Here is a 25,871-nt window from a genome sequence, read left to right on the forward strand (position 1 = left end):
CAGCTGCTGCCATCGCTATTGTATCAGGAACAGGCCTATAAGATACATCATACTTTCCAGCAGATCCCAATGCCTCCCAGAGTTTGATACTCTGCAGTCTAAGTGAGCAGTGAGTGGGCCGCTGAACTGGCTTGCAAAGGCTTGTGTTAAGATAAGTGTCTGGTCGGCTGTGTTAAGCCTCACCATGGGATGTGTTAACACCCATGGGGGATTCCTGCTGGCCTCCTGCCTGTGTCCCAAGGCACAAACCCAGTAGCTCAGGGGCTGTGCCCCTTTAACCTCACCCCTGGGTGACTGGAAGGCATAGCTGGTACAGCACCCAGCAGAAGGGATGTGGGAGGGCTCTCTGCTTGATCTGCCTATGCTCACCCCTTTTACTGAGTTAGGGCAACTGCCAATATGATCGTTCAGAACCTGGAACATTCACTGGGACTCCATCTAGAGTGAGCAAGTTCATTGAGCCTCAGATGTCAGTAAGGATGTCACTTAGATTCCCTGCTGCCTTTATATATCTCTATCTATCTCTAGATTTAGATTTAGATCTAGATCATCTATTTTTTAAAGAAAAAAATTATGGAGTGAGCCCAGTCTCTGTCTCTCTCTCTCTACCTCTTCCTCCCCCTCCATGCCTTCCCTTTCTTCCTGTGTCTCTTTTTCTTTTGTTTTGTCCCCTTTACCCACCTTCTCTGTGCTTGAAATCATTGGGGATGTGACCTTCAGAGCTAGGCAATCCAGGGTGGGAGATGAGGGGAAAATCTAGGAAAGAATTATGTGTCTGGCTTATGCCTTGGGGCAGACAAGTTACACTGTCCAAGTCTGTCACATGTCCCTGCATCAGAGGACATCTGTTGCCTGCCTAGACATTTTGAAAGGACTGTTTGGTCTCTCCTGTGGACCGTCTTCCCAGCATACCTCTCTCCGGCCTGGGTCCTCACAGGGTAGAGGGGGTGACAGAGTAGATTCGGAATGTTCTGGGTTCCAGCCTTTCTTACGTTTCCAATCATCAAAATCCCATCGACCATGTCTAACAAGGAACTGATGCTCTAGGTGGCTGAGGGGCATCCTTGGGAGGGTCCCCAGTGCCCATACTCCTCTCGAGCTCAGGTCCCGAGAGAGGGAAGACCCTCCGACACTCGCCAGGCCCAGCTCTCTGACCTCAAGCAGCCAGCCACACTGTCCCTTAGGGATCACACATGGGTGTGGGTGCGAAATCAAACATTGTTCATCTGAGACACCTTTCCAAGCACCTACTCTAGGAATGACCTAGGAGATTTCTTAAGCTCCCCGAATCACTCCTGTTATTCCACTGAATCCTCATGGCCATCGACAAGACCATTTGCCGGATAGGGAAACTGAGGCTCAGAGAAAGCGTCAGGTTTGAGGCCCACGTGGTTAGTGAGAAGTACAGCCTGTGTGCTCTCCACTCTGATGGACCAGCCCTTTCGAACATTCGGAAAAATAAATCGCTAAACCTCTATGTCAGACATGGATTAAAGGACAAACCCCAACCCTATGTTAAGACAGTAGTACCTGAGACAGGACAGTGGGACAGTGAGAGGGGGATCCTGCCATCAGCAGGGCTCCTTCTGGAGCTACACTGGCATAAAGGGAAAGGTGCCACTGAGAACAGGCAGGCCTGTACCTTTAACTTGAATCTGGAGCCAACAAAAGGGTAAAGGCTCCCTTTTAGAACCGTCAGCGATAAACTCTCCTTTCTGAGGGAATTTACCTCGTGCAGTTTTGCTGAATCGTTTATTTTTGAACCTCAGTTAGAGTTCTTTGTACTTGTCCTTAAATATGGGTTTTGGATAATTAGGGTGAATTATCTTTCTGCTCAGGGTGTGCACAGCAGTCGGGGTGGAAAGGGGCTTCCGTGAACTGTTGGAGCCTTGGATTTCCAGGTGGGGGGCTTCTTCTAAGGGAAACACCCTGTGCTTCAGGCAAAGGTGGGATCTAAAGTATCTCTCATCTGAGCCTGTGAGAGACGCAGCCAGTCAACTTATGGAATTAACCAGAGTTTGCAAAAATGAAGGTCCCTCAGAGACACAGAAGAGGCTGTATAGAGGGGCTTCAGGGTAGGCAGTGTTTGGTAGGGGTCCAGTCTTGGTAACATGGGGCACCTGGGGCTTGGGGCAAGTTATAAGGCTTCCCTGAGCCTCAATTTTTTTAATCTGAAGAATGGAAACATTCTTGCCAGCCTAACACGGATGCTGGGAAGGCTAGAGGAGGTCCCTTCTGTAAAGTATCTCACAGACGTTTCATTATTGATCTGCCTTATTATGCTTTCAAGAAGAGACAGGCATAAGTACTCATGACTCTCCTTGTTTTCCGATCTCAAGGTCTAACCCAGGGCGATGGCTTAGTGGGTGCCTCCACTGATTTCTCACCCTTCCTGGGCACAGACAATGTCTGACTCATCTCTGTTTCCCAGCAAGGAACTGGCACACAGTAGGTGTTGATAAATGTTTTCTGGACTAAATGTAATTGGGATCAATGCCCAAAAGGCAGATTCTCTCATTTCCATTGTTTAAAAATACCATGGATTTCCCCTTATGCATTATGTATCACAGAAATTAATTTATCCAGAACTGTTTTCCAATGTACAGTTTAGTTTCCAAACGATCTAGTCTGCGTCCAAGTGGAAATCTGCACTGGGAGGTCTGGCTAGTCTCTCACTGTCTCTGTTAATCCCAAGCATCACTCTTGAAGTGGGTACAAAGGTAAGGGTCTGGGGGAAGTCATGTCAGAAGCCAGTATCTCCTGATTCTTACTTCCCTTGGCAAGGTCAGGGCAGATGGACCTCACAGAACCAGGTAGATCTTTCCTTAGTTCCCTACCCCAAACCCAGTGATCTCTCCATTCTTCTAGCCCCTTAGAGAAGGTATCAGGAGAAGTTGTGGGTTCAGACATACCACATACTAGTGAGGTGACCTTGGGAAAGACATCAAGTCATGTCCACTCTCCAAACCTCAATTTCCTCATCTGTAAAGAGAGCATCATTACGTCTATACTTGATGGCCATTCTGAGGGCTACGTTGTAAAAGACTATAGCACTTTGAACTAGTAACAGAAGTTTACAAGTATGCATACTGGAAATTACAAAGAGCTGTGGTGGTAGTGTCTGGGTGGCTCAGTTGGTTAAGTGTCTGACTTTGGCTCAGGTCACAATCTCACAGTTTGTGGGTGAGAGCCCTGCGTAGGGCTCTGTGCTAACAGCTCACAGCCTGGAGCCTACTAAGGATTCTTTGTCTCCCTTTCTCTCTGCCCCTCCCCTGCTCATGTTCTGTCTCTTTCTCTCTCAAATAAATAAGCATTAAAAAAAAAAAAGAGCTGTGGCAGATTCTTTGGTAATTTGGTAGTTACTCCAACCCCATGAGTTGGTCAGGGCATAGATAATTATTGTGTCCTTTTGAAAGATGCAAAACCCAGGACTCAAAGTGATTCCTAATCATGGCCCCCATTGACCGAGTGCCAATTATATGCCAGGCATAGTCATAAAGCTTTGCCTGAAATAACCACTTTGTGTTCACAAAAGCCCTGTAAGTTAAGACAATTACAGTTTGAAAAACTGAGGCTCAAGGAGATTAAGCAACTTGCTTAACTTGTTAAGACGTGGTGGATGTAGGACTTGAATCAAGGTAGTGTGACACCATATTGGTGATATGAGCCCTGCACTGAGTGATTTGCATAGATGAATGCCCAAACTGGAATTAGAACAAAGGACATTTAGCCTAAGCATTTTTTCTCCCAATGGCACTATACAATGGGACTCAATTATAGAAAACTCCGTGTTTCAGACTAAACCTAAAACATTATTAATTAATTCCAGTCTGGCTGTCCAATTTTCAAAAGGGCACCTATTAAATGTGTCAGAAATTCAGATTCAACTACATTTTATTGCTTGTTTCCTACATGCCAAATGATTCCTTATAAATCAATCCATTTAAGAATCCCAGCTACCATGTGAGCTAGGCATTATTCTGTCCATTAAAAAAAAATTTTTTTTCAACGTTTTTATTTATTTTTGGGACAGAGAGAGACAGAGCATGAACGGGGGAGGGGCAGAGAGAGAGGGAGATACAGAATCGGAAACAGGCTCCAGGCTCTGAGCCATCAGCCCAGAGCCTGACGCGGGGCTCGAACTCCAGGACCGCGAGATCGTGACCTGGCTGAAGTCGGACGCTTAACCGACTGCGCCACCCAGGCGCCCCATATTCTGTCCATTTTAAAGATAAACAGATGCTTATTTGTATCTAGGTGTCTCACAAGTACCCCCCCCCCCCACACACACACACTTTGATCTCAACTCCTTCTATTCTTTGGAAAACAATCCTCACTTCCATCAAGATTCAGCTTTATAAGAGCTGCATTTATTGAGGCCCAAACTTGAAGTCATCCTGGATCCTACCTGCTTTCTTACATCCTACAGCCAACTCACTGCCCAGGCCACATGAGTGCATGCCGTCCTGTCCTGTCCAGACCATTGCAGTAGCTCACTGACTACTCTCTGCCATTCCCCCAGTTACCCCACCCCATTACTGTGTCGCTCTAATCCATGTTCCACACTACAGTCAGGTCACTCCTAAAATCAAAACCTAATCATGCCATTCTCTTGTTTAAGATCTTCCAGTGGCCTCCCACTGGGCAAAGGATGAAAATGCGAACCCTCAATTTGGCTTACAAAGTCCCATAAGAATGTTTGCTGACCACTTCTTCATCTTCATTTGGGCCACCTTCTCCCTGCCCCTCAACCCAGCTACACTGACATTCCTTCATTTGAATATGCCAAGTTTCTGCCAAGGGAGTGGTGGTTACCAACCAGCTCTACAGATGACAAGACCACAAAAGCCCTGGTTTGTGTCATTGCCAATTTCCATGGTATAAATACTCTCACTATGGCCACGTCAGCTACTAACATGGTATCCCTGTCATGTTGGGAAGAAGTGTGCACCCACACATAACACCTGTACCTTTCCTTTATGGTATTTTCCACAAATGTGATTATTTAATTATGCAGGTGTTTTTTGTTTGTTCATATTGTATGTTTTGCACTGGGCTGTCACTTCCTGAAGGAGAACCCTTGTCTGGCATTTACTCTTGTACCTCCATGGCCTGACTCTATGCCTCTCAAATAGCAGGAACCCAAGACATTTCCATGCATGAATAATGACACAGAATTCTTGAGTATCTTCCTTATTCCAGGCACTATGATTGGCACAAAGAATAAAAAAGACAACTAAGGCACAGTGGCATCCTCTGAGACTTCATAGCTTTATGGCAAACATAAAGATTTAAGTTTTTATTAAATTGTTGGATGTCACTTAATAGATTAATGCATATTTCGATATACAGTATGAGTTCAATAAACATTATTTTTGGGTGTCAAAGGGGTAAAGTCTCAAGGCATATGCAGGAGGTAAAGGGCACACCAACAGCAGCTTTGAGATGGTGTCATGAAAGGATTTACAGATGAACAGAAGTTGGGAATAAGGGTGAAGATCTCACAGAATCTTCAGCAAAGGCGATTTGCAAATACTTCCAGAATTTAATTCCAGCACGGAAGGCATCCCTTCCATCTGGCTTAGCTCCCTTCTGATGTCATTGAACCCGGGTCATTTGCAAACTATGCTGAGGTTCCAGAAATTGTGCACGTTTCTGAGCTGTGATATACCGCGAGGTGCCAGGGAACATGGCTCGCCAACATCCTCACCATGAATAAAGATGATGGGGACCAATTGCTTACATCTATGAAAACCTAACTGACTGTGAAGGTAGACCCCAGGCTCCCAAGCACAGAAAGGGCCTGTGAGCCCAGCAGCCCTGAGCTGGCCCAGGGAAATGACGGGAAATTCAATTTCAGAAGGGCTGTTTGCAAAGTAATCCAATACATTACGGTGTGTGCATTATTATTGTATTATATTGAGTAATATCACATTTAAAGAGATTTCATAGCATCATAGCCGTGCACAAGGGAATATAAAAGTGGTTAATAAAAGAGAGAAGTACAATTTCCCTTCAGTGTTAGTTATGCTCCTATTATATGCAGAATAATAATCAGAGGTCCACTTAGCTTGACTTGGGAAGTAACAGATCTGTAATTACCTCGTGTCTACAGTGTCATTATCAAGGGCTCAGCCCCAATGTCAGACCACTGTGAATCCTCAGAGAGCCTGGAGACCAAGCTGCTGGTGCAAAATTGTAGGGCTTCCTGGAGCCACATGCTCGTCTCAGGGTAGGCTGAGATGCCTGGGCAACACAGGTGGGGCTCTGTGCTGGCCTTCAGCTGTCGGACAAAGCCTAGACCCTGTTCACCGGGATTTCCCTCTGCCTTGGTATTCTCCTACCCGAGGAGGCCTTGTTTTCAAAAGAAAACATGGGGTTCCCCACTCCCCAGTGTCTCCCCCTGCTGAGCTTGCAAAGGCTAGTGGGAAAAGATATTCTCTGAAGATTTGTTGAGAATAATGGAAGATTCTTCAATGACTATTTACCCGAAACTGACCTTCAGCGCCTCTAGTCAAGCCTTCAGAGGCCCTTCTTGGGATCAATTGTTCTCGCTACAGAAAAATTGACCCTGGGGCTTAGTACACTGTACTTGTTGGCTTCGGAGCTGGGCATCGGCTGTCTACTTCAGTCAAGGGTTGGTTCCACTGGTGGTGCCCACACGCTTTAAAGAGGTATATCAGACAGAGCAGTGCCTTTGCATTAGCCAGGACTGAGTGTGAGTTCCAAGCCCATCACTTTCTGATGGTACGCCCTAAGGCTGTTTACATAACCTCTCTGGGACTCGGTTTTCCTTATTGATGAAATGGGGCTAAGCCTACCAGCCACTCGGTTGGTATAGAATTAATAAACTTAAAACCTGAATAACGTTGGCCAACACCATAAATATCTACTCTGTTAATAATAACAATTGTGACATTCATTCCGTGACCTCAGAAGAATATAACACTTAGTAATCCATTGTGGATTTAAATCAAAGAAAACAGTGATATAGGCTTTGATTCACAAAGTTTCTTGACAAAACAGGGGCTGTGTGTGTGTGTGTGTGTGTGTGTGTGTGTGTGAATACGGATGTATTAGGGGGTAGGAAGGGACGCTACATTTCTGATATAACTCTGGCATTCACTAAATTCTGGCAATTACACTGACATTTATTTTCTGGTCAGAGTTCCGCAGGGAAGGCCAGTATGATGAAGGAGAAAGAATAAAAGAAATGTAATTCACTGGTTAGGAGAGAAACTGGAAATATTTTATTAAAAAATAGTCCAGAAGACCCAGATGACCTAGCCAAACTTGAACGCGTACAAGGCTGGGTCAGCTTAGTAAAACACTGTAGGTGGCCACTACGGCAAACAGCCTTGAGGGACAGCCGCATCCTCAACACTAGCACACCACTGCTGTGTCCTCCTGGTAAACTTTTCCAGTTTTTAATCCAAGCCAGATTATACTGCGAAATCTCCCAATGAACATGTAGCCAGTTCATTCCATTTGTGAATCCAACACAACAGGCCTGAGGTCTAAATAAAGCCAGCAGGCCAGCAATACGCAAACTTCGGCCTAGATGAGGAATCAGCAAACCTTTTCTGTGGAGGGCCAAACAGAAAGCATTGTTTCAGCTCAGTGGGTTATACGTCTGTTGCAATCACTCAGCTCTGCAAAAGCAAAGCAGCATAGACAATACATGAATGAATCAGTGTGGCTGTGTTCCAATAAAACTTTATTGACAAAAACAGACAGTGGGCCGGTATGGACCCACTGATGATAGTTTGCCAAATTGTGTCCTGGCTTAACGCTGATACTAAAGGCCTGGAGTAAGGAGGAGAGAAGAGGGAAAATGGGGTGCTGGTGAGGGGCTCTGGGTCCCATGGATAGTTGGACCAGGAAGAGAGACAGCCAAGGCTCTGAAATCCAGGCAATGCTTCGAACTCCCCTTTTCAACCCCTGACCAGGTCCCCTCTAGTCTTTGTCAAGTACGTCAGTGGCTCAAAACAGGAGACGGCCCCCAAATCCAAGGACTAATGTCCTTGCTTCTCTTCCGCCTCCAAACCATCACTCCTAGAGTCAAGGAGACTCTTCTTTCCAAGCCTGCCCACCTTCATGTTCTCTCTCCCTTTGGTAAAGCCACCAGATGGGTGTCACTCAGAGACAGTGCCTGGAACCTCTGGCAAGTCCTTGCATAATTGCTAACCCAGTCCCCACTTGCAAGACAAGATGGGTAGAGGGGAGGAGGGGACGGGACCCACCTCCTGTCATTCCTGTACCACGGTTACCACTGCTTTTCTTAGTAAAAAAAAAAAATGGTAGTTAATTTCTTCCCCTAAAAAAAGGCCAGGAACAATCTCTTTAAATTACAGTGTTACAACGTGAAGCAGAGATGCAGAAGTCAAATACAATTTGGGTTATAATTAGCGATTTCCTTGTAGCAAGTTTCTCTGGGAGATCCAGGCTTCCTTAGTCAGCTTGCCAAATGGGTTGAGGCCCTTTTCACTTGGCGGGGCCACTGGATACCCTGGGGGTACCGGGGGTGTTTGGGGGAATGGGAGGAGGGGGTGAGGGGAGATTGTGTGCGTGTGTAAATTGAGGCAGTTTTGAGCTAAACGTAGAATTACGGGGACAAAGATTATTAACACATTTGTCTGCTATAACATCATGATTAATAGCAGGGAATGCCATTTAGGTAAAATAAACTACTTCTGAAGGGGAAGTCACACGATGTGGGTTTAGGAATCTGCCAGACCTCTACTTGCATTTATACTCCTCCCTTTATCAGTTGTATGGCCTTGGGGCAAGTTACTTAACATCTGTGCTTCTGTTTCCTCATCTATAATTCTGGCACCGTCCCATCCATCCCTTGATGGGCTACGGAATGTGAAGAAAATGTGCTGCCTAGTGCTTGGCTGGTGGAGTGAATAACGGAGTGGATTCTGGAGTCCGATTGGCTGCCTCCAAATCCCTGCTCTGCCCTTTTTGGCTTTGTGATGTGACCTTGGGCAGTCTCCTTGATTCTTCTGTGTTCTGGTTTTCTCACTGAGGAGACAAGGGGTCACTTAGGGTACCCGCCTCTTCTGGATGCTGTCAGATTCACTCAGGTCATGCACCTAAAGTTTTCTTTTCTTTTCGTTTTTCTCTTTCTTTCTTTTTCCTTCTTTCTTTCTTTCCTCTTTCCTCCCTCCCTCCCTCCTTCCTTCCTTCCTTCCTTCCTTCCTTCCTTCCTTGTTTCCTTCCTTCCTCCCTCCTTTCTTTTCCTTCCTTCCTTCCTTCCTTCCTTCCTTCCTTCCTTCCTTCCTTCCTTCCTTCCTTCCTTCCTTCCTTCCTTTCAAAAGAGATAGAATCCAAGGTAGGCTCCATGCTCTGAGCTGTCAGCACAGAGCCCAATGCAGGGCTTGAACTCACAAACCGTGAGATCATGACCTCAGCCAAAGTTGGACACTTAACCTACTCAGCCACCCAGGTGCTCCATGCACCTGAAGGTTTTAGTATCACCGCACTGGGTATGTAGCATATGCTCACTAAATGCTAGTTACTGTTACCAAACATTAATACATGATAGCTGCCTCTTCTTTTTTTCAAAATTCTTTTCAGTCCAAGAAATTTCTAATTTGTTTTTCTCTATCTACCAATCATAATACATAATTACATTTTCCACTTTTAAAAGACCAGGGTAGCCCAAACTTTCCAACTTGTGTTGTTTGTAACTAACTCTATCATTTTTTTTAAAGGAAGAAAATTGACTTTTTGCCTCCAAAACAAGTCCACAACCCTTAAGGCTTCAAATCGCCTTGCTCCCAAAGGCCTGGTTTGTGTGGATCTATAAAGGCTACAAACCTTGGTCTCCTGAAAAACATACTTGTCCAGGTAGGACACTGACATCACATAAAAATCAGGTCCTTGAGCCCAGATACATTCTGTTCCTGATGTAAGAGGATGGGCTATTGTCTGGATTGTAGTGACCTTCTCTCCACAGTCCAGGAGGTGGAGAACCCTTAGCATCCGTGGGGGCTCCATTCTGGTGGATTCACCTACCAGGCTCACCTGCCTCACAAAGGTCCTTTGTTCTTCTAAGGAGGCAGGGAGCTTATGCAATCACTCAGACTAGCTGTACACGCAAGGTTATAATTGGACGATCTGATCGCCTCTGTCCTTTCCAGGGATGAAAAAGGCAGAAACCCAGACTCCTTAGTTAGAGTATTTTGACCCAGGAGTGATTCAGACTAGACCTCGTTGGAATATATAATACTACTGAATGAGCACAGCCTCCTCAACCTAACCAAAAGGATCAGCAGGAAAGAACTAGGTAAAATAAAGACTCTTTTTAGAAGTCTGGAAGCCTTAGTGAGAGTAAGGCCCTGAGGCCTCTGGCTAGGAAGTAAAGCAGGTTTTCAAAGAGAAATGAAGCTCCAGGTCATACATCCTGATCTGCTCCTAAAGTCACCGGGCTTTGTCCATTTCAATGCATAGATAACCAGGAGATAGAGAGGAAAAGAAAAGAAAAGAAAAGAAAAAAAAAAAAAAGATGGCCACAGAAAGTATGATCCATAGGGAGGGGAGTGGTGCAGTGGAAATTTTCTTTGGGGATGTTCTTGCTGAGATATTCACCGTGTGACTCAGATAAGTCACTCTCCCTCTCTGAGCCTTTCTATCATTCACAAACGAAGTAGGTAGACAAGACGGTCCTTTCAAGCTCTAACCTACTCTGACTCTGCATTTGTCATGCAGGAGCACCCAAGCTGTCTTTTTTTTATGCACCTGTAACGAAGGATTAACGCTTCCAATTTTACCTCTTGTTTAAAAAAATAAAGACCCCAAGACTAAGTCGGGGGTTACAAACTCACTATCTTCAGAGGCTGGGCAGATAAAAAATAAAGCAGGGCTCAACAAGAGGCCACTTAAAAATCCAAATGGCTGCTTGCTCTTGAAAAACGTCAACAGATACTGTAATGTTGGGTCAGCAATCCAATACGGCAATTGTTAGATGGGCGTGTGGGGGCGCACCTTTGGATGGCCCATGGGTCCTCTAGACTATCAGTGTCCCCACCAAGGGGTCACATAGCACCATGTCTATGGTTTTAAAATTCCTATGTTAATCAAGAAAATTAATGATTGCTTTTACCTATGTCTCCATCATAAACCGATCTCTCTCAAACAAGTATGTTACTTGCGTGGACCTGAAAATATCTGAGTTTCGGCCTTTAACTTACGTGATCTCCGTCTATCTGTACAATGAGAAGACAGACCAGGTGGACTGTTCGGTTTCCTCTGGCTCTAACCCTCCAAGGGTCTGTGGCCCAATCAACCAGGATCTCTCAGTTAACAGAGCATAGCCAACCACCTTCTCCAGCCAAGAATCCAAACAGAGCACAGAATTTACATGAACTCACTATGAACTTGTAGAATATATGGCCACCAATTAGAGCATGAGCTGTGGTTGGTGATGAGTGATTCACATACTGTGCACAAAACAGAGTAGTGCTGGCGTTCTAAGTTCATTTAAAAACAAACAAACAGGGGCGCCTGGGTGGATCAGTCGGTTGATCATCCGCCTTCGGCTCAGGTCATGATCTTGCGGTTGGTGAGTTCGAGTCCTGTGTCGGGCTCTGTGCTGACAGCTCGGAGCCTGGAGCCTGGTTCGGATTCTGTGTCTCCCTCTCTCTCTGCCCCTCCCCCACTTGCGCTCTGTCCCTCAAAAATGAATAAATGTTAAAAAATTAAAAAAAAAATAAAACAAACAAACAACAAAAAAGCACAAGCAAAAGCAACAAAACCACCTAATGGGGCTATGAGCCATGTGACAGCAATTAGGTCCTTCAACACCTAGACCAGCCATTTGTTCACCTCATGGACGGCTCACTTCATCTTCAGATTATCCAATCATTAGCCTAACCCTTTAGAATTACACAGTGTGCTAATACTTGCTCAAAGAATAACATCTTAATCAAGGAGGGAGACTGCTTAGTCATACTGAGAGGGTAAAACTTGACAATGAATCTAGGTGTGAATAAGCACAAAACACCGAAATGGAGACTAAGTCAAGGTGAAACATTTCAAATGGCTACGAGAGTAGCAACTCTAAAATGACAATGAGATCTCCCTAAGGAAACATTAACACGGTCTCAGAATGTCTGATCTTCCCTTATTTAGCAAATGCAACATGGCTTTGAGCCCTACAAACTAAACTTCAATTGTATCTTTCCCTAATAAATCTTAGCCTTGTTTGTACATGGCCTAGAGCTAATTAGGTCAATGACTAGCTTGTACCAATCAGTCGGACTCAGACCTGAGTGGTTGAAACCTACTTGTGTAAAAATCATTCTATGTAAGAATTACCTTTATTTTCTTTTCTTCTAAAATTTTTTTTCTTTTAATGTTTATTTATTTTTGAGAGACAGAGAGACAGAATGCAAGTGAGTTGGGGCAAAGAGAGAGGGAGGCACAGAATCCGAAGCAGGCTCCATGCTCCAAGCTGTGAGCATAGAGCCCGATGTGGGGGTCCAACTCACCAGCTGCGAGATCATGACCTGAGCCGAAGTCGGACGCTCAGCTGACTGAGCCACCCAGGCGCCCCTATTTTCTTTTCTTACAGTTTATTTTTATTTATTTTGAGAGTGAGATAGAGAGTAAATGGGAGAGGGGCAGAGAAAGACGGAGGAAGAGAGGGAGAGAGGGAGAGAGGGAGAGAGGGAGAGAGGGAGAGAGAGAGAAAATACCAAGCAGACTCCATGCTGTCAGCACAGAGTCCGACATGGGGCTCAAACTCGCAAACTGTGAGATCATGGCCTGCATCGAACTCAAGAGTCAGATGTTTAACCAACTGAGCCACCCAGGTGCCAAATGAGAATTACTTTGAAAACCAATGTGGGGATTTGGGCCTTAGTTTCACTCTTAACGCGCAAGAAGTTACACAACTGTTAGGATGAATTTATTCTCCCCAAAAAAATGGTTTGAATGGAAAATTAAGGACAAAGGAGAACACTCTGATTTCCCATTATGAAAGATGGGACTTTCTCATAATTATAATGGTTTCTATGGTGGAGGGTTTGCTGTGTGCCCATCACTGCGAAACCCTTCCGCGACCTCACTGCTGCTCTAAACCTCACATGATCAAAGGTGGTAGGTGAGGCTCAGAGTGGTTACATCACATGCCAATGGTCCCCAACAGTCGATTCTTTATCGCTTCTCTTGATTATACCTAATGGCATTTACCCAGGGCCATTTTCTTCGAGCAGTCATGGGAGTCATGAGAACCTTCACCTCCACCGGATTCCAAGGTCATAGCCCTGTCCTACAACTGGACATTAGACACGTGGGTCTCGGATGATCTCAGCTATCCACCCCTCTCAGAGTTATCCTAAGATGGGCTTAATCATGCCATGTGGCTCCTCAGGACTGGGGACTTTGGTGAACAGACTCTTTAGAACAGTAATATGGCCCTGGTATTGGGTAATAAAGGTCTTTAACTTGTCCTGTAAGCCATGGGCCATTCAGTTTAATGCTATCCCGGAGACAGAAGCATAATACTTGGCCTTGTGAGGGGACAAGAGAATGTTCCTGTGTCCTTAAAGTAAATGTGAACCTTAGGCAAATAGAACCTGTGTGGACAAAACAGCTCAGCCACACTGTCATCTGAAAAGACAATTGTGAAGCCACCGAAATGTGTTATTGGAGTTTGCTCAAGGCACAGGTCTCAAATAAGAGCACCTGCTAAGCTTGTAATACAGTACGTGCTGGGGTCCACTGGGGCCCTCCCCAGGGCAGGATGGGTGATTCCCAGGCAAAGCGTTCCTTTCTGCAGTACTGGGGATACCTTCTGGGCTCTGTGCCCTTCTGAGTTTTGGTCTTGAGTCTGACACACCTGGTGTAGAGCTTTCACTCCTACTTATTAGCTACAATGACCTTCAGGACGTTCCTTGCCTCAGCTCCTTACTATAACATGGGGATGATAATGCCTTACACGTACTTAAAATTTTTTTTTGGTAATAGAGGGTCAAGACAACTTGACATTATGTGTGAAAAGAGCTTGGAACATAGTCTGACACTCACTGAGCAAAACTATTATTTTTGAGATTGCTATTCCCCATCTCCTGTTTCACTGTGGCTACCCACCCTATTTTTAGACAGACATCCCTCAATGATTTGGCCAAATTTTAAACATGCACAGGTGAGGCCCAAGTTCTCCAGCAGGGAGAGGAACTCTCCGGTGTTCTACAAGGTGGCTCTGAGGGTTGGTGGGAAGGGAAGAGAAAGAAGTTTTGGAGAAGGGCAGAACCCCACTGGAGGAAGGGAACAGTAGGGATAGTAAGAGCTGAGAGGTCAAGTGACCAGCCCGGGACCTTTCAGCTTCTGAATAGTGGAGCAGAAGGTCTAATCCCAACCAACCTGGAATGTAAGTTCTTCACTGACCTGCTACTTTAAATCGGAGAGCAGGGCTGAAGAAACTGGCCTGGCAGAGAATTCTGGATTATTCGCCCAGGCCTCAGGCACTGGTCACCTAAGCTGCCAGCCGGGAGACCCTCAAGGGAATACCCTGGAGGAAAGAGGCCAGGCTTTGACGTGACATAGAACTGGTGAGGCTCTCCACCCTGTCACTCACAACTCTCCCAAACTCACGACGTCTTTGCCTCTTTGCACCTGTTTCCCCAGTGTAAAATGTGAGTACTGGTATCATTTAAAGGGGTTGGTGGGAGGGCAAAACAAGACGATGACTGTGCAGTGCCCAACATGGACCGTGGACCACAGCAGCCTTCAGTCAATGACAGCACACCTCCCTCCCCTCTTCCCTGACAGCAGACTACTCTCAGATTATCTTCTCTTGTTAGAGAGAGGGGGAAGCCATGGGCAAGCACACGCAGTCAGAATGGCCATGAGCCGAGAGCTGGATGGCACACTGTTGAACAAGGGTGTGGGTGGCACGCCTTCTCAGGTACTGCCTGTGGGGGTAGCTGAACCGCCTCCACATTTTAGATCCATGTGCCTTTTAACCACTCACACAGAGACACCCAGGGGTAGACAGCAGTCTCTGTGCCCAGCTGCTCACTACAGCCTAACGGGGAATAACAACACTGCAACATAGACCCCAGAAATAGCCTCAGTTCCCCCAGTGAGACACCTCTGCATGTAAGATCGCAAGCGAATGTCTACAAGAATGAGCTGGATCCCAAAGCGTGGCACAGAATGATCTTCCAGATGCACAGTGTGCCCAAGTGGGTGCTCAGTCGACTTCAGTTCTGTTCTTTGGGGAAGAGGAATTAGAGATGCCAAGATTGGATTCAGAGACAGAAAGATAGGAGAGAGACAGAGACAGAGAGAGACAGAGAGGCAGAGAGGAGTAGACAAGCAGGCTGCTACAGACTAAATGTCTGTGTCCCCCCAGATTTACATGTGGAAATCCAACCCCCCCCCCCAAGGTGATGACATTGGGAGATGTGGCATTTGGGAGGTGATGAGGTCATAAGGTGGAGCCCTCATAAAGAAGCCTCAGAGAGCCCCTCGTCCCCTTTCACCACGTGAAGACACAGGGGGAAGTTCGTCCCCACCAGACGTGGCCACTGCCACCGTCATGATCACGGACTTGTCAGTCCCAGAACCAGGAAATAAATGTCTTCTGTTTATAAGCCACCCAGTTGGTAGTATTTCTGTCCTAGCAGCCCAAATGGACCAAGACACAGGCATATGCTTCCACTGGCACAAAACGTTTCTGGAAGGAAATACAAGGAATTGGTAACTGTTGTTTCTGGCAGGGAGACGAAGAACTAAGAAATTTTGGTTTTCATTGTATACCCTTTTCTAAAGTGTGGCTTTTTTAACCACAATCCTGAGAGGCTTTCAAATAATAATAATAATAATAATAATAATAATAATAATAATAATAACAACAACAACAATAATAATGATAATGATAATAGTATCAACAGCAGCAGCACCCAGTGAACAGAAAAGTACACTGAGTTTTGCCCGTTCCTCAGCTACACAACTGGCTTTAGAAGCAGAGCCAGTATTTAAAGGGATCAAAACAGGAAGTCATCACCAACTAATGTCTTCACTTTGTAAAGGTATTAAAGAAGTCTGGAGACCCAGTTGCTGCTTTAGTTGGAAGCAGCTGAGGGTCAAGGACTCAGCTTCTCAAGCAGCTCTTGTCCCTGTTAACAGAGCCCAGAGCCGGGGATCTAGCTGTAGGACCCACATTGTTTCTCCCATCAGTTCCCAGAACTGGTGGGAGACTTTGAAACAGACTGCAGAGGTGTTAAAAATAGAAGTTAAGTTGCTACTGGAGATACATGGAGAATTCACTACTTGCAAATCTCTAATTATAAAATGTCAAGAGTAAAATACCTTGTCAGGAAGAGTATCTAATATAATACAGTATTGGGTCTGTCAACACAGTGATCCGTGATGTGTTTGGAGGCCTACATTAAATAGACATCCAGCAGAAAAATGTCCTGTGGGGACTCATCTCAGCCCTTGGGGAACAGAAAGGATGACCTGGTAAGTCTTTTCTGTCTGTACTTTCTTTGCTCAGCTCTGGGAAGCTTTGGGAGCTCTGGGTGCATCCTGCTTCCCTTTTACAGATTCTGCACTTTGTGTTAAATCATGTGCATATATTAGATGTTCTTGGAGCCTACCAGATGGATGGATGTTTTCTCGTACCCAAAACTACTCGGTTTCCCAACGAAATGATGTCCTCGACAGTGCCCTCAGACTGGCATTAGGCACCGTGCACAAAGGACAGTTAGGGTGATTCCAGACACAACACTACCCTATGGAGAATAACTTAGGCATGCTAATACAGGGCTATGTATTCTAGGGTTGGGAGAACATGGGTCTGACCCACTTGGAGGGTAAATTATTTCCTTGAGTAATGCAGAACCTGCAGTGGAGAGAGGGGTACGCTTAGTCAATGTGTGAGGATACAAAGACATTTTGAGGCAAACTTGTCATAGACCATGTTCTGCTTGGTCGGGTCATGAAAGTCCAACTGAAAAGTAGGTCATGGGCAGCAGAAGCACCTTCCATACTGGCCAAGAGAGAAAAGCATATGCATGGAATCATTTGTAGTAGAAAACAAGACGGCCCCTTATATGTTCCTGCTCCTCCCCAATGCTGGGTAAGCCCCTTGCTTCAGTTTATAATGGTTCCTCTTTGAAACTTCCTGCAACAGTATGTACCCCACCCCGCCCCCCGCCCGCCAACCCCAAACATGGCTGGAGAAAACCAAATGGCCAGGTAACTAACCCTCCACAAATTCACACTCTGTCAGCTCCGAGAGGAACTTGTTGCCCCTCAGATACTCTAGGAATCATCTGAGCCAAACTCCTGACATGTTTGCTCAATTTCAGGGATAAATCCATTGCTTCCCCAACTCCTCTGCTTCTCTCTGTCAGCTGATAGTGACTTCGTCACTGAGAACATGAAGGCAACAGAGAAGGAGCTCCTCACAGGATCTCCTGACTTAAGATTTCTCCATGTGCTGGTACATTCACTCCTTCTTCTTGCTATGGTCTGAATGTTCCTGCCTCTCCCTATTCACATGTTGGAATCCTAAAGCCCCAGTGATGGTGTTAGGAGCTGGGGCTTTAGGGGGTGATTAGGTCATGAGGTGGCACCCTCATGAATGGGATTGGCATTCTTAAAAAGGAGACCCAGAGAGCTGCCTTGCCTCTTTCACCATGTGAAGACACAGGGAGAAGGCACTGGCTATGAACCAGGAAGGGGCCCTCACTGGACCACACTGGCACCTTGATCGTGGACTTACAGCCTCCAGATTTGTGAGCAACACATTTCCGCTATTTATAAGACAGTCTGTGGGATTTGGTTACAGCAGCCCAAATGGACTAAGATGCATCTCTTCTGTCTCAAAACTGAAATGTTTCCAAATGTTCATAGATGCCTCATTTGTAGCGGCCCAAAGCTGAAAACAATCCAGGTACCCATCCACAAGTAAGTGGATTGACAAATTGTGGCACATCCACGCAATGGTTTGCAACTCAGCAATGAAAAGCAGTGAGCTACTGATACATGGGACAAGTCAGATGAATCTAAAAGCAATGACGGTGAGCCCCGAGAGAAGCCAGGCAAAAAGAACCCATAACATTTGATTTTGTTGCTATAAAATTCTAGAAATTAACAACTAAGCTAGAGTGAAAGAAGCAGATCTGTGGGTTCCCCCGGGAATGAGGTAGAGGGCAAGGAGGAAAGATTGTAGAGGGGTATGAGAAAACTTTGGGGGTGATGGATATGTTGGTTACAACATCTGTACATATGTCAACACTCATCAAATTTCACACTGTAAATACAGAGAGGTTATTGTATGTCAGTTATATATTAATAAAGCTATAAAAAAGTATGTCTTCTTCTTTCCTAGACCACCTGCTCTATTTGTACACCCTTGGTCACCTGAGTCATCATTCCCCAGCTCTTGTTCCCTGTCCCCACCACCTGGACCCACAGATGCCTTCTCTTTGGCATAAAATAGGATCCGAAATTGATTCTTGTACAAATTGCTTCCCTGAATTCTTACGCCCCTGAGTTGTTGTCTTTTCTTTCTCTTTACTCCAAGTGCTTACGACGATAGTGCACTCTACCCCCAATCATTCCCATTTATTTCTCCACTCCCGGTCCCCTGGCATCTCTCCCCAACACTGTAGGGGCACTGCTTCTTCTCTGTCTCCAGTGATGGCAACTTCAGTAATGTCTTCTGAATTCGCACCTGCCAGGCTGCCCTGACAACACTCTTCTGGTTCAATTTCCACACTGCATACCCAGGGGATACCCCATTCATGTCTCCCTTGGCTCCGTGCCTTCCAAACCTCACTGCTTATGAGTTTTTCAAGGATCTGCCTGCCCTTTTCTTCATTCCCTATACTCGGCAAATGTATCTACTCTGGCCTCTCCATACAAATGGCTCACCCTTGGCTCTGACTGGATTCTCTGTTTAATACCTCTAGTGAGAAGATCTAAAGCACCTTATCACTGACTCTGGTAGGCCCATCTTTGGTCTCTATATATGGCTATGGAGCTCCTCCGTGGCTCCATTCTCAGCTTCAGACACTGAACGAATACAACCCTGTGCAAACCAGGGGAAGAGAGTGATTCCCAAGGGTCTTTCCCTAGGAATGTGGTATGATGTCAGGAGCTGCAGGGACCATCCCAGAAAACTAGAGAATGTAGTTGAGCAGGAAGAAAAAGAGACTGAAATGGATCTTGTTGGAACCTAACACGTATGTGCCCCACACCAAGCTGTGTCTAAAGTCGGCCCACCTCTAAGACTTTTTGTTGTAAAAGTCAATACATTCCCTGCTGATTTTCTGTTACTAGCAACCAGAAGATTATGAAATGTATATTCCTTCAACCATGATGTGGAGGGACATCCCCCCACAAGTGTCCCATCACAGAAATACACTAAAGCCTTAAACATCTATGTTCTACAGTTTGCCACATTACAACCATAATAGAACGGAGAGTGCGCCTGCTCACTGTTTCACAGTGCCGCAGTGCCTGGGCCACTATGGACACCCAACACCCTGTTTAACTTTGTGTTGATCTCTAAAGAGTTCTTTTTGTGAGAGAAGGACATTGAGCATCACAACATCCCAAATGGACTAAGATCTCTTTTTAGGTATGCATCATTAACCCTTCTAAAATTTCATTTTATAACTCTTCTGGCTTAAACTCTTTTCAACGGTTCCCATTGCCCCTAATGTGGAAGTCTATCCACTGATCAAATCCACCAGGCCTGTGGGGTATGATCCCTGGTGACTGCCCCATTCCATCCTTTGCCACTGCACCCCCAAACCTTCTTCACCCTGGCCTCTTTTTAATTCTTTGAATAAGCCAAGATCTTTTCAACCTTGGCATTACTGGCCTCGATATTCCTTCTGCCTGGAAAGTATGTCTTCTCATCTTAACATCTTCTTAAAGACATCATCCTAGACTACGCATCTGCAGGCAGTACCCATAATCTTTATCCTCCACGGCACCTGTCGTTTTCTTAAGAGCAGGTATCACAGTTTGTGTTTATACAAGCTGTTTGAATGACACATGCTCACTCTATGACTGTCATGCAAAGTTATAAGAGGGAAAGGATCATTTCTGTTCCATTCAACCACATCGCTGGGATGAGTCCTGGCCACAGTAGATACTTAAAAATATTCATGAACGAATGAATCTTCCACAGCAGGTTAGTATACTTGGCGTGAATTGAGGCTTAATAGATAGTGTCTGTATTGGGCATTATTATCCCTTTTTTAGTCCCAAGATAACCTTCTGAAGCCCTACCATCGTTGACTGTCACAGAATAACCCAAAACAAATAAATGGCAACACCATCACTATAACCTGGTAGTCAACACAATAGTAACAAACACCTGCTAAACCAGCAAACCCATTAAATGAATGCATCCCTAAGTTTGAACAGCCAGCTATAGACAGGCAATAGCAGCACTAATCACAAAACCCCAAAGGTGGAAACAACCCAAATGCCCATCAGTGAATGGAGGTACAAACAAGAGTGGCATAACCATAAAATGGAATTATATTCAGTCACAGAAGGGAATAAAGTACTGATACGTGCTACAGTGTGGATGAACCCTGAAAACATTCTATTAAGTAAAAGAAGCCAGTCACAAAAGGTCGGACGTGGTGTGATCCCATTTTTTATGAAATGCCTAGAATAGGCAAATCCATACGGGCAGAAAGCACATTTGCAGGAATGTGGATCGTCTGCTTAATGGGTAGAGCGTTTCCTCCTGGGGAGATGAAAATGTTCTGGAACTAGATACAGTGATGGCTGCACTAAGCTGTGAGTTTCTCAACCCCACGGAATTATACACACAAAACTTGGTAAAACCCTCCTGCTTCAAACCAAGAAATTCCTCCACAAGTTCTGGTTTTTCAGAGGCCTGGGGGCAGGAGAAAGAGGCACAGTTGCCTTCCATCGATAAAATGTTCTGGACTACAGGCCTGGTGTGTGCTTGCAAAGAATTCCTCAGAAGCTCTCAAATGTGCAGATACATCTTGTGGTATATGCGGGGTGATTTTAGGTCATGCACAAATGAACAAGTGTTTAATTTTAACAGTTAGTTTTCTTTAGGCTTATCTTTGACTAGTAGCCAACAATGGTGGTTTTTAACTTATGGTGGTGAAAAAATGCATCTTTTTTGTTTGTTGGCTTGCTTTTAATCCCCGGAATGCATTCACATGCAATGAAATGTACTCTCTTTGGTGCATAAAGTCACGTAAACAAACAGCCACCATCAAAACACAGAAAATTCCATGAGCCCAGCAAAATTCTCTGGCGCTCCCCTTTGTAGTCCAGGCCTCCCCCACCCTAGGGCTCCCAGAAAACACAAAAGAACACAGGTGAATCTCAAAGGCATGAAGAAGGCTAAGGAGGCTGAAGAAGACAGGGGCCGACATGGGCAGGAGCTGTGAACACGCATGAGGTCTCTTTCCGGGGGACAGAAATATTCCGAAATTAGACTGTGCCAAATGGTTGCACAACTCTGCAAATACACTAGGAATCGGTGATTTGTGCACCGGAAACTGGTGAATTTTATGGTATATAAATTATGTCTCCATAAAGCTGTTTAAAAAATCACGCAGTGTATTATCCTACTGAGAGGACATGATTCAAGAAAAGGCAGAACAACAGGAACAGAAATTAGATGAGAGTTTCCCCTCATGAATAAAGTTAAGGAAAAAAGCATTGATTTCAGTAAGCAGCATGAGAGGAGGCCTGCAGACAGGTGGATTCTACGAGCCGCTGCGACAGGGGCGGGCTCAGGGGTTGCTCCGCGGCAGGAGCCTCCGTGGGGTGGGGTGCGCCCGGCCGCCACTGCCCCCCGCCCCCTCCCCGGGACCGGCGCCCACTTACTGTGGCAGTGCCGGACACGGTCTGCGCGCTCGTGTCCGCTGCGCTCTGCTCGGAGTGCGTCTGGGCGGGAGGATACAGGTTTAACGTGTGCTCCGGGACGGTGGTCTGGCCCGTGTACTCTGGTGCGGGGTGGGGATGAGGTGCCGTGTATTCCGCGGGGATGCCGTTCTGGGGGGGAGCAAACTGGGCCGAAGCGTAAGGCTGAGCCATGGTGTCCGGGGCAGCTGCTGCTTCCTGATTACCCTGGAAAATCAGAAAGGGGGAGACAAGGCGAAACACCGTGAGCGCGAACCAGGCAGAACCTCTCCCTGGGGCCCAAGGATGAGCGCTCCCCCGACACTTTGCAGGTGCCAGCACTGTGCCAAGAGCCTGAGATGGATGCATCCCACTTAATCTTCACCAGACTCTATAAGGAAATAGTACCTGTCATTTATATAGACCTAACCCCATTGCGCAGATGCAGAAATCAAGGCTCAGAAAGGTGCAGGGAAGTCACATTCCCCACGCCATACAGCCCCAGAGCCAAGGAGTGGGAGGGTCTGTGCCCTGCTCGATTGGATTTTTCTGGCAGATCCTCCTTATTTCATCCCCATTTTGGAACATGTGAGCATGTAGTTGTCTCCAGTGACAGCAGAGACTTGATTTGATACTTAAAATGCCAAGAGAGAGATTAAATTGAACGTGTGTGTTCTTGAGAAGAGACACAATTCATCTAAGCATTTGAATTTAATCAAAGTTTTATGTGACTTGGCTCACATAATGGGATGGAGGGGTCCTTTTAATGGTCACAGGGTGCGTGTGTGTGTGTGTGTGTGTGTGTGTGTGTGTGTGTGTGTGTGATGTTCCCAGTGCCAATATGAAGCAGCCAATGGAAAGTCAAGGCCTAATTTGGACAAAGATGGCACTCTGTGATACTGTGTTCACCATTTTAAGTATCTTTTCAAAATGCTGGACTTCACTCAGCCTCATTAGTCAATGCCTCCCCCCACCCCTTGCCTTTTTTTTTTTTTTTTTTTATAAGCACAGAGTATTATATAACAATTCACCCTTCCAATCTAGGCAAAACATGCAGTGTGATAATTACAGTCAAGTCAAAAGAATTAAAAAAAAAACCTGAATTCAAATGCTTCCATTTCAGGAAATATCTATCTCTCTCCACCCCACTCCTACCCTTAAAACTCTACTACCCTACACACACACACACACACACACACACACACACACACACACACACCATCCGAAACTGTAACCCAGGGGGCCAAATTTTTCATGGTCTCAAGAGATGGGATTGCACGGTCAGAGAGAGAGAAGCTTAGCAATTAAGCACACCAAAGAGCTGCCTCTTCCATTGTCTGTGGTCAATTAGATGTGACTTCAGCCCTCCTATAATGATACTAGGGCAAAAATGTCAGGATTGCTCACATCTCCTCAGTCCCCGCCACCAACATTTGAGAACCTCTTCAGCTAAAGCAACTTGAGTGCGGCAAAAACATTATGACATAGAAGGGGAGAAAAAAAAAAGTTTATTCTCGGAGCAGCACACAGAGCTTGTGCATTTGTTTAGAGGGGACCTTAATTAGAATGTTAACGATGACACTTTGAAGAGAAGGAAGCTTAGGATAAGTTTAAACCATTTTACAAGTGAAAACATTCCCATCACGCCCTTTCCTCCCCCAGCTGAACAGCTCCAAATGCCTGGGCCACTGGAAGCAGAAATGCACAGCCATTGCTTGCTTTCTAGCATCTTTTCCTAGCGTCTGGGGCTGAGCAGGGTCTGCCTGCGCTGTGGCTGGATCCCTGCCCATGGAGAGTTAACCCTGACCATCTTCAGGAAGCCACAGGGGACACGCAGGGTCCTTGCTGCTCAGTGTGCTTTTGTCTTCTCTTCAAGAACAGCACCTGGTTTTCTTCTAAGAGACACTTCCACTCTCAGCCCAGAGAGCACAGATGTGGCTGAGACCTGCCTCAGGTTACCTCCAGACACAGGACGCCCCGGCTAATCAGAGGGCTATAAAAACAATTCAGACCCCAGGTGGCCCCTTGAAACTGGACCACCTAAAGCAGAAGCCACACCCAGCAGACAACGGAGCCCAGAAACTGAGAAACAAGTGAACTGAGTCCTGGCGACATCATATCAAGTCTGGGATCCAGCTCTACCTGTGATTAGTAACACCACTGTTTGCTTTCCTTCCACGCATCAGTAAATGTCTCATTTTGTTTAAGATAGGTTTTTTTTCCATGTTACTTACAACCAAAAGAGTCTGGACTAAGAAGAACAAAAACATCCTCTCCTGTTTATAAGCCAACTTGCACCCTTCTATTCTACAGGGCTGCTCAAGCAACATATCCCTCTGTACACAGATGCCAGGCGATGCTGCTTCTCTCTGGCTGATCAGACCTTGAGAACCCTCCAAAGGGAAATTCATTGTGCCAGATTCTACTTCTGGCCAAAGGCCTGTTTCACTCCCCCCTACCTTCGATCTGGTGCATGTTTGAAATGAAAGTCAGACTTGACAAAACTCCAGGGGTGGCCCCAGGGGGGAGTATGAAGTGCCCAGCAATGGCAGGGAGATGGTCACATAAAGAAAAGCTTTCCCTCCTGTGTCTTCAGCAGAAAACGGTTTTATGGCAACACCTGTGCCCATGTGGCTCTCTGCACGGCAGAGCAATCTCAGGAAGAGTGACCTGCCCGCCCCCCCGCCTCCACCACCAGGTTTCCAAAAACCATCAGAGGCTTAATCTTAGGATCTGGGCTCTCTCTGCTTCAAGAGGAGAGGAGCCTGCCCTCAGTAAGCTGACGGGCGCTCCAACTCTCAACACCATCGACTCTACCCATTCACTGCCCCTGTGCCTGGAAAGCCCTCGCTACTCCCTTTCCTGGCTAGTCTTGACTGCCCTTTTGGGTCCCTGAACAAGTCCTCCAGCCAGATTTCCCTGACACCGAGCCCACTCTATGCTCCCCTGGAACTTGTGGCCACATCTCACATGACTCCTAGGGCTGCCATTGGAGAGAGTCCTAAGGGCTGGGGATAGTGTCACATTCTACAGTGCCTCTCCAGGGTCCCACAGCATGCTAGCTACAACGTAGGCATTTATAAGCACTTGCTAAGTGAATGCATGCTTGAATAATGAACTTTGGGCTCTGTGGAGCTTAGCCTGGCAGCAGGCCATAGGGTGGGTCGGGGGGAGTAGGAAAGGGGTTGGCAAATGACCCATGAGACAAATCTGGCCCACTGGTCGTTTTGTAAATAAACTTTTACTGAGACACAGCCATGTTCATTGTGCTATAACGGCAGAGTCGAGTAGCTGTGAGAGACCCACAAAACCGAAACTATTTAACCATCTTGCTCTTTGCAGAAAAGTTTTCCAATCAAGGTGGTCAAGGTATCACTAAATATGGGGATGTCAATTAAGAAGCCACCACAGCATAAATAGTTTGGGCAGGAAATAAAGCTGGAAGTTAAACCGGGAGAGAGTGAAGGGGGGTGCATTCTCCCTATTCTCCCTAGAACCAAGGAGGGATGCTCAGCTATGAAGATGGCACCCAATGGAGGAGTCAGTCTTCTTCAGAACGTGGTTTCCATCTCTGCACGTCTGCGCTCTAAGCACACACACATGCAGGCTTCACTCTCAGCACAGTGGGCTACAGAGGGGGACATCCATGAGGGCCTCAGGCTTCTATGCTCAGGGGAGAGGCATCCCTCTCCTCACAGGTGCTCAGAAGGCACCCTGATGGATGCTGCTTTCCTCTCAGGCCTGGAAGGCGCCAGGCACTGTGCTGGGGGCTTTAAATCAGTATTTCTTTATGTTATGTTATGTTATGTTATGTTATGTTATGTTATGTTATGTTATGTTATGTTATGTTACGTTAATTTTATTTAAAAAAATTTTTTTTCAACGTTTATTTATTTTTTTGGGGACAGAGAGAGACAGAGCATGAACAGGGGAGGGGCACAGAGAGAGGGAGACACAGAATCGGAAACAGGCTCCAGGCTCTGAGCCATCAG

General features: G+C 46.0%; 1 protein-coding gene across 37 annotated transcripts in view; it reads right to left on the reverse strand.

Moving 5' to 3' along the window:
- The window catches only part of RBFOX1 (RNA binding fox-1 homolog 1), a 2,073,113-nt gene that overhangs the window by 161,369 nt on the left and 1,885,873 nt on the right, over positions 1 to 25,871 (reverse strand). For all 37 annotated transcript variants that reach the window (XM_086691386.1, XM_086691383.1, XM_086691381.1 and 34 more), the window contains one exon: positions 21,865 to 22,107. In XM_086691386.1, the coding sequence (XP_086547512.1) occupies positions 21,865 to 22,107 (243 nt within the window). The remainder of the gene's footprint in view (positions 1 to 21,864; positions 22,108 to 25,871) is intronic.

Source organism: Puma concolor, chromosome E3 (assembly GCF_028749965.1).
Source record: "Puma concolor isolate L17-30 chromosome E3, mPumCon1.1.hap2, whole genome shotgun sequence".
NCBI lineage: Eukaryota > Metazoa > Chordata > Mammalia > Carnivora > Felidae > Puma > Puma concolor.